The sequence below is a fragment of the Macrobrachium rosenbergii genome, chromosome 2 (genome assembly GCF_040412425.1).
Source record: "Macrobrachium rosenbergii isolate ZJJX-2024 chromosome 2, ASM4041242v1, whole genome shotgun sequence".
NCBI lineage: Eukaryota > Metazoa > Arthropoda > Malacostraca > Decapoda > Palaemonidae > Macrobrachium > Macrobrachium rosenbergii.
Window position 1 is genome coordinate 51726475 of NC_089742.1, and position 12407 is coordinate 51738881.

At 38.7% G+C, this 12407-nt stretch overlaps 1 protein-coding gene across 4 annotated transcripts in view; it reads right to left on the reverse strand.

Moving 5' to 3' along the window:
• L (zinc finger protein Lobe) overlaps positions 1-12407 on the reverse strand; it is a 792548-nt gene that overhangs the window by 14466 nt on the left and 765675 nt on the right. Inside the window, exons 1-2 of one of the 4 annotated variants that reach the window (XM_067117909.1) lie at positions 3508-3819; positions 3169-3377 (exon numbers count right to left, since the gene is read on the reverse strand). The exons of 2 other annotated variants lie outside the window; for them this stretch is intronic. Coding sequence is in view for 1 of the 2 variants with exons in the window: in XM_067117879.1 (XP_066973980.1) it covers positions 594-738 (145 nt within the window). In the remaining variant the exon portion in view is untranslated. Of the gene's footprint in view, positions 1-593; positions 798-3168; positions 3378-3507; positions 3820-12407 lie in introns of those variants that run through there. One more of the 4 variants, XM_067117879.1, reaches the window with a different exon arrangement.

Sequence of the window (12407 nt, forward strand, 5' to 3'; positions counted from 1 at the left end):
TGCTAGTAAATTTTCGGGAAAAAAGTGAAATGTTACACGGCCCAGACTACTAGATGCACCGCAGTTCCCGTTCGCGTTGGTTAGCCAAAGATCCGCAAAGAAGACTGGCATTTAGGCCTTGTGCTAACCCTAGAGGTACAGTATCCACTAGACTCTGAAGGAAAAAGTCTACGGAATTAACATTATATAATGTACTAGCCCCAATCCCCACCTTAAACAACCTTTGATGGACAGAAAGACAGCTCTCTATTACCTTGCAAAATTTCAGCCTAGTTTGTTTCCGAGTTTACATCACGGTACTGCCTAATATTTTTAGTGTCATTTCCTTTGTGACACTTCGGACATTCTCTTTTGTGGAAGCTTGTTTGTTAAGTTCTTAACTTCGGAATGTTCCATTAATAATAATTCATATTATAATAATGATACGTGAACGTTCAGGACAGGTAAGAACCAACTGGCCATTTCCATTGATTCCTAATAAGGTTTACAGTAACATCCTAGAAAAGTAAAAATAAGAGAGAAACATATTGATAAATGAAGGTGTACTACTTTGTAACGACGGAAGACCCCTCCTTGAACTATCCAACACTCACCTAAACTTTCGAAAACGGATTTGCCGCCCTCGAACACCTCGTGGCATGGATCTAAGGGAGATGGCAGCATTGCTGCCTCTTCGCCGTTATCAGTAGTCCTCCCCCAATCACACTTCATCAACAACAACCCACTTCCACCGGCCATATTGCACCAGGATCCACCGCCACAACCACCAACCACCTCCCTACCATAACAACTGGTACTATAGAACAATGTTCTGCCGCCCTAACGTGAACTTGGCCACTCTCACTCCCCCGCCTTCCCCGACACGGAGACGAAGAGGGAGGAGGGGCTTAGACCCCCCGAGGGACCGACGGGGAGAAGGGCATAGGAGACCCAAGGGACGCGGGGGGAAGGGAGATCGGGCTCAGCTGAAATATGTTGCAGGGCGATTGCACATTTCACATTCAACTTGGCTTCTCTTCTTCACATTAAGAGTGGTGGTCACAGGCGCCGTCTTAATAATAGGGCGAAGAAAGGTAAAACCAAACCTAATTTATTTGTATAGCAATAAAAGCAAATGATTCCCAAGCCGTATCGATGGAGTCGAGCGTTGTCACTGACAGCTAACTAAACGTGTTATCTATCTATCTATCTAACTATCTATTTCTCTCAAGTATACACATGATTATATCTACTGCATATTGTGTCTACACATGACAGAATCCCCTGAAATGAAAAGAACCCCCGGAGGAATTAAAAAATAAAAACGAGCCGAACTCTGTGACAATCCCTTCGCTGGACTTCTTTGGTAATGTCGCTGTTTTTGTAGGGCCATTGGATATTTAATCGGGAGGCTTCGTTTCAAAAAGATCCCCTTGGCATCTGCAATGAGGACTCCACAAGAGAGGCTCTGTACCCATTAAAATTACATTATCTAGCAGGTAACAAATACTACTCCTTTCTTTTTGGATATGCAAACTCATATACATCTCCGTGAGGGGGAGGCAACAAGGGAAGGAGGAGGAGGAGGAGGAGGAGGATTCTCTAATAAAGAGCCTAAATGCCGTTTTTGCGTTCTTCCTCTTCATATCCTTCTCTTGGAATAAAGGGGATCTCAACACGTAATATTTAGTGGAAAATCTGGGTAGAGTAATCTGGTGCTGCTAGGTAGTACACTAACTATCCTTAGTAAAATTAATAACGGTAATTATAATTCTGGCTATATACAAACAAAATTATATATATATATATATATATATATATATATATACAAACATACACTAAAAGTGGGGAGGATGTACTTCTTAATATAGACAAGTAATTCCGTATGCATTTATGTATACAAGGCGACAGTGACTCACTGTTTTGGATGTGTGTGTGTCTTTCAAAGTCCCTCATGAATACAGCCGGTGAATACCCCTGGGGCAACAGTTTCGAAAGTTCCTTGTGGCTTCATCCAACCAAGTCTCATGTGACATTATGTCCTGAAGAAGTCTCAGGCGGCGTGAGTCACTCTCTCAAGTTCCTCTCCAGGCAAGGAACCGAATTCCGGCGGGACTAGCGTCCGAGGAAGGGACATCTCCTTTGTTTCTCTCATGTCATCTTTAACTTTTCCTTTTTTTATTCATGGAGATGAGAACGTTTAAAAAGCAAAACGTTGATGTTTTCTCAATATACATATACGAGCACTCAAACCATTCACTTAAATATACTGAAATTATGGTATGCTAAAAAGTAGTTCCAAAATTAGTTTCCTGTTCTTTATTCGCTGCCGTCTAATGGACGGCGGACTACTTGCGTCTTGAGCTGCAATGTCTAATTACTGTCCTTGCCTTGTCTTAAGGGTTGAGGCATCCACGTCCACGTCTTTTACAACTTTTTAATTTTTCCCTGCCTCAGAAGCCACAGAATTATATCAAACCTCGAATCTTGGATAAATACAAATTAATTCACTGCCCAGCAATTCTTGATATAATTGATGTTTCTAAATGACTGTCCCTCATTCGAAGACATAATATATGACACGTTGTTTAATACGCAGTCTTTCAAGAAAAAATGTATTCGACTAATTATACTTAGTTTGATTCCGAATTCAATGAAAGACCTTTTAAATGAAAATAACTTGGATCTTGAATGTATATTATCTTCCATCACAATTAATTTTATTTATTTTTTTTTACATGACAAGGAAAAATAAGCTGTAAGCCTAAACATCGCCAGAGTGCATATCCTATGGACAATACAAAAGCCTGGCTTTCGCTACCTAAGCCACTATAGAAGTGCGTACATAAAATTCATTTCTCTGTAGCTTCCATAGTGCGCCGATGGATTCAGCCTAGCAAGACTGCTCTACCGTTGGCAAACGCTAGACTGTATCTGACGGTGAAAGTTCGGTCAGGCTTCTGGTTTGTGCGGCAAAATGTAACAATCGGAGACCCCCTAACTGCGGCAGCTGCAGCGTTATTACAGACCTAATAAATTACTATAAGGCCTAACAATCCGGAGTTAAAATGTTAACAGTGGGTCATAAAATGGCTAGCCAGAAGAAATGTTAGAAACAAATCAATGTTTTCCGGTCGTATGTAGGATAAGTACGATTCAAACGCGATTAAAACACGTTGTTTTACTTACCATTTTTGTATGAGTGGTTCCTTGCGGTTTAGGGCATCCAATCATGAAGCGAAGAGCGTCATGTTACCCCATGTAGTTGTCACCTTCACATCACCTGACCCCTATACAGCTTTCATTTCACTTTTTACTCCATCGTTCATTTAACAAGCTGCCTGGGTATTATTTCACTTATGGACATTAATTGCTTTCAACATAAAATATAGGTTTTTCTGTTGTATTATGATGTGATTTGAATGATTTTGAGGTTTATTTTCATCGCAAATGAATACTTATCCTTCCCCGGCAAATGATATACTGTATACAAAATTAATAAAATTACGACTTGTCAGAATACTGCACCCCCCTCTCCAGGTATTCAATTAATGACACATATCACAGATTCGGGGAACCAGTCATACTGCTGTATTGAAAGAGCTGTTCCAGTGGTACTCCTTAGTGTCCTTAATGGCATCTCGAAGGCAGCCCTCTGGCTTAACGGGATAACTCTACTGAACTGACCAAACCCACACCTCAATGCAGTCTCGAAGACCGACGAGGACAACACCTTACCTACGCGGTAACACTACTTTGACTAAAACAACCCTAGCGAGAGCTGAGCTCTTGAGAGTAGTTTAGCCAGAACGTTCTCACTTCTGTTACCACTGTTACAGGCAGATAGCGAAACCAGGCATTTCACTGCCTGAAATTTCAGGTGGATAGCGAAATGCACTTTGTGACATTTGACCCCTCAGAGGCTAGTACTAAACACGGAGAAATACATTTGACACCCCCACCCCCACTGAGCTAGCACTAAACACGGCGAAACAGTGTAGGCGAGTCACCCGTTTCGCCGTGTTTAGTAGCCTACTAGCCCCTAGGGGATCAAAATAATGTCCCTAAGTGTATTTCGCCTTCTGCCTGAAATTTCAGGCAGTTCGCGAAATACCTGGTTTCGCTATCTGCCTGTAACAAACACTACCTAGAGAGCTTTACCAAATTACCTAGTGCAAATCTAGCTGAAAAGTTGGCGCTTACAGATATCATTACAAACGAACATAAGTACACGATCATTATTTAGGACATTAGGAGGTAAAACTGATTATTAGGGCGTAAGACTTGCGGTACTACAATGGCTTATGGGCAAAAAAAAAAGGAAAAAACTTTTATGGGCGGTATCCATCGCAAATCACATATTTTTGTTTTGTTTTTGTTTAACTGGAATGTGTTCTAATCCATCGAACCATTGTCACACCCTATGGTTTCCCTTGTTTACACACACACACACACACACATATATATATATATATATATATATATATATATATATATATTACAGTATATACATTGTGCACTTCTGCATTCATCATTTGCGTTCAACATTACTACCACTACACTAAAAATAACCAAAGTACAATTTTTATTATCACTCAGGATTTCCAATGCTAGAATGTGCTTAGGCATATGTTGATTCCCCAGGGAAATCCTGAAGAGTCCTTTATATTTCCCAAGTGCTATTTCCCCTCCATGCCTCTGCCAACTTCCAGTAGTACAAGTATTATACGGGTTCGTCCTTTTGGAGCACATTCAAAGAATGAGAAATAGATCAACATTCAAGTACTTGTTAGACTGAATATGTCAGCTGGAATTTATAAAAACAACCACAGTATATATATACATATATATATATATATATATATATATATATATATATATATATATATATATATATATATATATAAAGGACGAATAGAACGAAAACAAATTATAGCAAACCGATGTCACATGTCGATATTCGGGCGACCGTTATTTCATCTGCTGTTTTCGTTGCCTGCTGGGACAAAAATTGTCTTCCTTTTCAAGGAAGACCCTATAGCATACATACATACATACATATATACATACATTCATATATATATATATATATATATATATATATATATATATATGTATGTGTGTGTGTGTTCGACTTAAAAACCAGTTACTTAAATTTTCGTACCAAAACATTAATAATTCGGTAAATTTTAATCGAGGATATCAAAACATGCTCCCACGCACATTTTAGTGGGCGCACTTTAGTGGGAGAGCAAGTTGCCACTAATTTCTAGTAGTGTCAGTATCAGCTGGTAGATTGCAGTAGTCATGATTTAGACAATCAAAGTTTTTACTGATACCCAGCATTTCATAAGTACTTCATTATTAGACCTGAAAATCTAACAATTTATAAAGTCTAACAAACTTAAAATAACATCTAAACTTGACGCATCTCCAGCCAAACACCAGAGCCGTGTTCGCCAATCTCCTTCCAAGCATTCCTGTTCTTGGCCCCCCACCTTCTGCCATATTTATTAATTTGATGTATTCTTCTTCTCTGTCCTTTGTCACTCGGTTCCCCTCCTCCGTGGGGAGAAGGACGACAAACGCCTTTCTGTGACTTCGAACGAGCAAATCAGAGAGGTTCTCCACATCCGTGACCAATAATTAAAGGGTCCTCCCTCTGCGGTCGGCGATGTGTAGACATTCCTACTATCGCCACTTTATTTTCACGCGGCAGTGCCCGCCCGACAGTGCTGTCTTGATACTTACGATAGAAAATGGGAACTGGATAAACACTCTCTACGATCTCGTGATTGGCTGACTGCTCTGGAGTCGCAGCATCTATTACAAGGAGTAACGTCGAAAAGAATCTACTAGACAAGGAAAAACGGAACTTTAAAACGTCGAAGTCAATGAGAGAAGAAAAGTACAAAATGATCGGTCTACAACGGAAAGTCAAAAGGCAAATCGCTCAAAAAATGACACACGCCAACACACACACACACATATATATGCATATATATCAATCAATCAATCAGTCATTTCCAGTGGTACCCACGGGGATGCAATGAACTCACGCCACCACATTCCGTCCTGGGCTAACACCTCCCCGGCTCATTATCCTCTACCATTGGCCCACCTCTAACTCTTCTACCAAGGGCAACCCCCGGCGTATCTCGTACTATTCCCTTTCTTCTATACACATGGCATATATATATATATATATATATATATATATATATATATATATATATATATATATATATATATATATATATATATATATATATATATATATATATATATATATATATATATATATATATACTTTTATACATTATAATCTGTTCGATACATTATAATCTGTTCGATACTTTCATGAAGTGGTCGAAAGTCACTTTTATACACTGAAAGTATATCTTAACCAGGCAACAGAAGCAATACATCTTACATTAATGAGAATGCCAAACGTGGACGTTCACTTATACCGAAAACAACACTAACGGATGCAACCAAAATCAAACGAAAAGTTCCATTTTCGGCGAAACTATCTTTAGATATCAATGCATTTATAAAAAAAAAAACTAGTAAAAGATGCGCCGAAGTTCTTCGGGGCAATCGAGTTTTCTGTACAGCAGCTACAGTGTATAATCAAGGCCACCGAAAATATATTAATCTTTCGGTGGTCTCGGTATAATGCTGTATGAGCCGCAGCCCATGAATCTTTAACCACGACCCGGTGGTGGCATATCCTATACCTTTGCCAGAAGCACGATTATAGCTAACTTTAACTTTGAATAAAATAAAAACTACAAGGGTGGATAATCAACATACCAATTTGCAGCCCTCTAACCTCGGTAGTTTTTAAGATCTAAGGGCGGACAGAAAAAGTGCGGACAGAATAAAGTGCGGACGGACAGGCAAAGCAGGCGCAATAGTTTTCTTTTACAGAAAACTAAAAAGAGGAAGAAGAAAATGACGAGAAAAAGGAACAGGAGATGAAAGGAGCAATGCAATAAGTTAGGGAACATCTCTCCTCGCCTCTGCCAAGGCCACAAATCCTATAAAAAATCTCCTCGCCAAAAAATTTTGTTTCAAAGTGGTGGACCATAGTCAGGATATATGGGGAAATAAAGGAGGGAGTTGCCGTAGGATTTCTTCTGCAGGAACAAAATTTATGAGCCATCCTCACCGACCGTTATGCAAAATTTTGTCAAATTTATGGACTTTCATTTCTTTTCTTCCTCGCGTCTCTTCCTTCACTTTCCTCTATGATAAAAATATTAATGATTCGAAAACGCTATCCATGAGATAACTCTAGGCATGAACGTCACAACGCTTCTCAAGTTCTGAACAGGTATCAAATATATTCTTTGATCAGGATGTAAGTTACAATATATTAACCTTAGTATAACTGTCAAAATTTTCTGCAAAATTGTTTTACAGCAAAAAAAAAAAAAAATACTGAAAGCAAATACAGAAAAATCACTTTACTGAAAGTTTACCTTTGCGTAAACATCGGTGCAACTATATTTAAATAAATACACAAGGCGTACTGAACCTTAAAAATTCACACACACAAGTCATCCCTGACACACACACACACACACACACACACACACACACACACACACACATATATATATATATATATATATATATATATATATATATATATATATATATATATATATATATATATATATATGGTTCTCCAAGTACAGTGGTTATAAAGCTCACCTAAAAAGCTAAGTTCGATTCCCAACCGAGGCGGAATCCTTTACTAAGCAGCACGTTTAAACCCACTGTACCACTTGTTAACATAAGCAGAGAATTGAGAGCTTATTAGCTAGGCTAAACAACTGCAGTGGGTCGCCATCAGGGTGAAGGAGATAATGGGGCTAAGAGCCTCGTCCTGAAAGATTTTCTGAAAACCAAAAGCCTAACACCTTCAGGGCCCTATCAGCTAAAGGGAAAAAGGCGTATAGTAAAAAAAAAAGGGGGGAAAAATGGTAAAAGTAAATGTGTCGTAGGTTGCCTGTGCATAAATGGGAACGACAAGACCTTGACATATAAGTTAAATATGTCAGTGGTGCTATTTGTGGAGAACGCGCCCCTCAAACAATATTTCTACATTGTCTGTAACGATGTTCTTGACCTCTTTACTTGTGTACCAGCACGGCTGAACGTCTTTCTTCACGGTGCATTCATAAAATAAAATAAAACAAGCTAATGAAATGTGTATATTGATAATGGATGTTTGCAAAATATAGAAGAGGGAAGAAGTTTGGAAGTTATAATTAATTAGTATGATCTGCTTTATAAAAATGTGTTCACCTTTGAAAAATGAAAAATGCACATGAAATTAAATTTGAATGATAAGTATCACAGAGCATCACTGAGAGAGAGAGAGTTGTTGCCAAAAATTTGAGTCTCTATACATGAGAATGAGTTTGGCGCTTGACTGTTCAAAAACGAACAGATGGTAAAAATAAAGTCTTATTTTGGTAAAGAGCGTTTAATCTTACATATCGATCGGTTTCTTGACAATTAAAAAGGCTAAACGTTTATACAGTACAACTTTATAGAGTATGAAATTTCGTAACTCCTTTTACTTCAACTTTCAGAATTATGTGTTTTTTTATATAATTTCTTCGAGCTTCTCCCGGTTATTTGAATTGACAGAAAACAGCTGGCTCTTTTTTTATTATTATTATTATTATTATTATTATTATTATTATTATTATTATTATTATTATTATTCAGAAGAAGAAGGACTCACAGGGGCCACCAACTTGAAATTCTCAAGCTTCCAAAGAACATGGTGCTCATTAGGAAGTAAGAGAAGGCAAAGAGAAATACAGTGAGGATATCCCATTTATTAAAAAGAACAAAATAAAATGACACATTAATAAATAGATAAAAATGTATTAAAATGCAAGGAGAATAACAGCAGGGTAGTAATGCATTGCATCTTCGCTTGAACTTTTGAAGTTCTAATCGCGCGACATCCTCAAGCGGTTCTTTTGTCATGCAATCCCGGATACGAAAGGTCTACTCAAATGGAGCACTAATTCTTTGGCACACTGTTTGCAAACTTGCATAATATTGTGGTGTCCTTTTTCCTCTCTTACGAGATGAAAGTGAACTGTGAACAGAGAATAGGTCACCATAGTCTGCAGGTAAGGCCAGAAAAAAGTTCACTGCAATTGAAAAGGTTTCATGACGTTCCTTCACTCTGCGCGAAGAATGTGGCCTTCTAATGGTCATCTTTGGATGTCTTTGTTTCTTTAATTCCGGAATGACAAGATTGTTCAGTCGAAAGTATCTGTTACATATTAATGTATGCCAAAGCTCATTTCCCTGCTTTTTAAAATCTACTTTAGTAAGCGTGACTAAAACAATAAGATCACGCTGGCTTACGCTTACATGTGAATGAGCCCATATTTTCATTAAATGATGACGTTTAATACAAATCTTGTCATCATTTCAAACACCATCTTCTATCAGATGCAACTCGACTACCTGAGTGTGTTAAAAATAAAATTCTGTGAAAATATGGAATAACCGTACCACTGTACTGGGTCTGTTGAATTTCTCCAGAAAACTCAAACTCATTTTCTGGCCATCTGTCAAAAACACCCCATTAACTGAAATATTTAAGCAAGAGAAAAGCAACTGACTGTTCTTGACATTCTTGAAAGCAAGACTCTTTCCCAACAAACTTCCCATAAAACCCCGTCTGGAATCAGGAACTGTATTCCTATTCCTGGCTGTAAAGAAAACGGGTCCCATACGGGCTACTTTCGCCCCTTAATAATGCAAACTAAAGCATCTTGAGAGAACATCGTAAAAGGCGGGACTATATGACAGATTCTGAACTAACTTAACTTTTACATTAGAAAGAGCTACATGAATTCCTATTTCCGCAAGCCCCGCCCACCAACTTTTAAATTACTGGTGCTACTAACAGTACCAGCACAACTGCTGGTTCTAACATTGTTACTGCTAATTTCATCATTATCTTCATCATCACCTCATTATCATTAAGATTTTAAGCACATGAGAAATCACGACATCTCTTATTAATCATACCCTTGAGGTAAGTGTACGAGTATATATTTTTTTTAAGATTACGGATGACTGCACCTCCAATACCCAATCCTTGTCTTAAGACTTCCTGGCATGAAATTCTTCTAAATTCTTCTAGCCATTCTAGAATCCGTGATTAATCATAAGCCAAACGCTTTATCTGTACTATAAGAATTGTGTATGCTAGATCATCCACTGCTAAGAAACTGCGCCGTTACGCAAACGACCATTTAAGTTAATAGAGGCCGTATCGAGCAGGAACTGACATGTATACCTTTAGTCAAACCATAATAATATTACAATTACGGTACATTCTTGGTTACATATGTTTCTTATCCATTCATCTGTTTAAAATAAAACCGAAGACTTCAAAATGAGTGGCACTGTCAGCTGAGTGGCAGTGCCGCCCACATGAGAAAGTTTCTCCCTTGATGGGCGCGTCCAACAACAATCGGCTTCCGAAGCTGTTTTCCGTTCGGCTTGCTTGGAGGGAGTTTTTCGCAGCGGTTACACAGTAGGCAACCAAAACCAAACACAGTTGATTAACACATGATAAAAACGTAAAGACTAACAATCTTCCTTTTATTTAGTTAAAAATTTCCTCCCGAATTTATAGAAAGACGCCGTTGATGGGGACAGCATACAACCATACACTGAATGAACAAATGCGTTTACGCGCCCTCTGCTGGTGAATGAAGGCGCCAGAAGTCCTTCAAACTCCACCTTGAATGAACCTACGCATCATGCATGCGTCATTAAAGCACAAACACACTTACACACACAAACACACACACATACACACGCACGCGCGTGCGCAAGCAGGTGTATCCACGAATTTCCCAGGCATACATTATATAGCATCAACCCTTCATGCATACAATTCGAGGACATGGGAAGAGGGGAGAAGGGTTGGGGGGGGGGACAGGAACCCAACCCCTCTAATGCCGTCCGAACACCGAAACCCAGGTGGGCGGGGGTGTTGTATGTGTGTGTGTGTGTGTGTGTGCAAGGCCGCCCTCAACATGTATTGATCCCCACCCGAGCGCTGGCGACCCTGGGGAGGTCTTGGAACCCCTGGGGAATTTCCTTCGCCACCCGATGCTGGTGCCTGCTTGCCGTTCCCCTCACTTCCCCTCTCTCGCCTCTGTTCAAATGAGGGTTGAGGAAGGAGAGAGAAGCAGTAAAAACAGGGGCAATAAAAGGGGAATGAGCGAGGAGACTAAAGAGAATATTAAGAGATAAAGTGTTTTATTCATTTTATCTATTATTCACCGGGTTTTAGTCAAGGGTGAATCCCGCACGGCAGGAAAACATCTCTCGTTTCGGTGTCAAATGGAAGTCACGCTGAAACTGAAATTCGCTGTACAGGATGCAGGTTATAATTTCATGTGATTTGGTGGCATTGGCATGATGGCCTGCACAAGACACAAGTGGAGATCTGATCTAATGACGGCACAGTTCTGTGATACATTACAATAACTCTGCTGAGGATCATCTGCAATCAGAAATATCTAATTCTAGAGTATTTAAAAGATCGTGTTTCGCATCAGGAACAATTAATAATACAGAGTATGCACACAAACAAACAAACACACGCACAAACAAACAAAACACACACACATATATGTATATATATATATATATATATATATATATATATATATATATATATATATATATATATATATATATATATATATATATACATACAGTATATATTTCAGTCACATCACAGATTATACATTAATCAATGTTGTGTGTCCATGTGTTTAAATTAACACACACACACACACACACACACACACACACACACACACACACACACACACACACATATATATATATATATATATATATATATATATATATATATATATGAAGAGAGAGAGAGAGAAAAGAACACCTTGGCTACACGGTACAGCGCTCAGCTGACGTTAGCTGGGTCCGTGAATCGGTCCCAGCCTACCGCCCACCGGTTTACTCGTCCGTAATTGAGTACCAGCAACTGCTGGGGTAAACGCAAGGACATAGGCTAGCAAACTCACCCCTAAAGAACGAGAGTAATTATATATATATATATATATATATATATATATATATATATATATATATATATATATATATAAATATAATTACTAAATGTAGCGACTAAGAAGTAACGGATATACAGCAACAACAACGCAAGCGGAATTCACACAGACCACATATAAAAATGCACGGAACACGAAAAAACAAAAGCAATCACGTGAACAGCAGAGTGGCTATCCTCATGAGCCTATTTAAAACTTACAGAGCGGCTTCAGGATGGGACAAAACTTAAAGCTCTTAGCAGCCCTTGATTTCAATGTCCACCT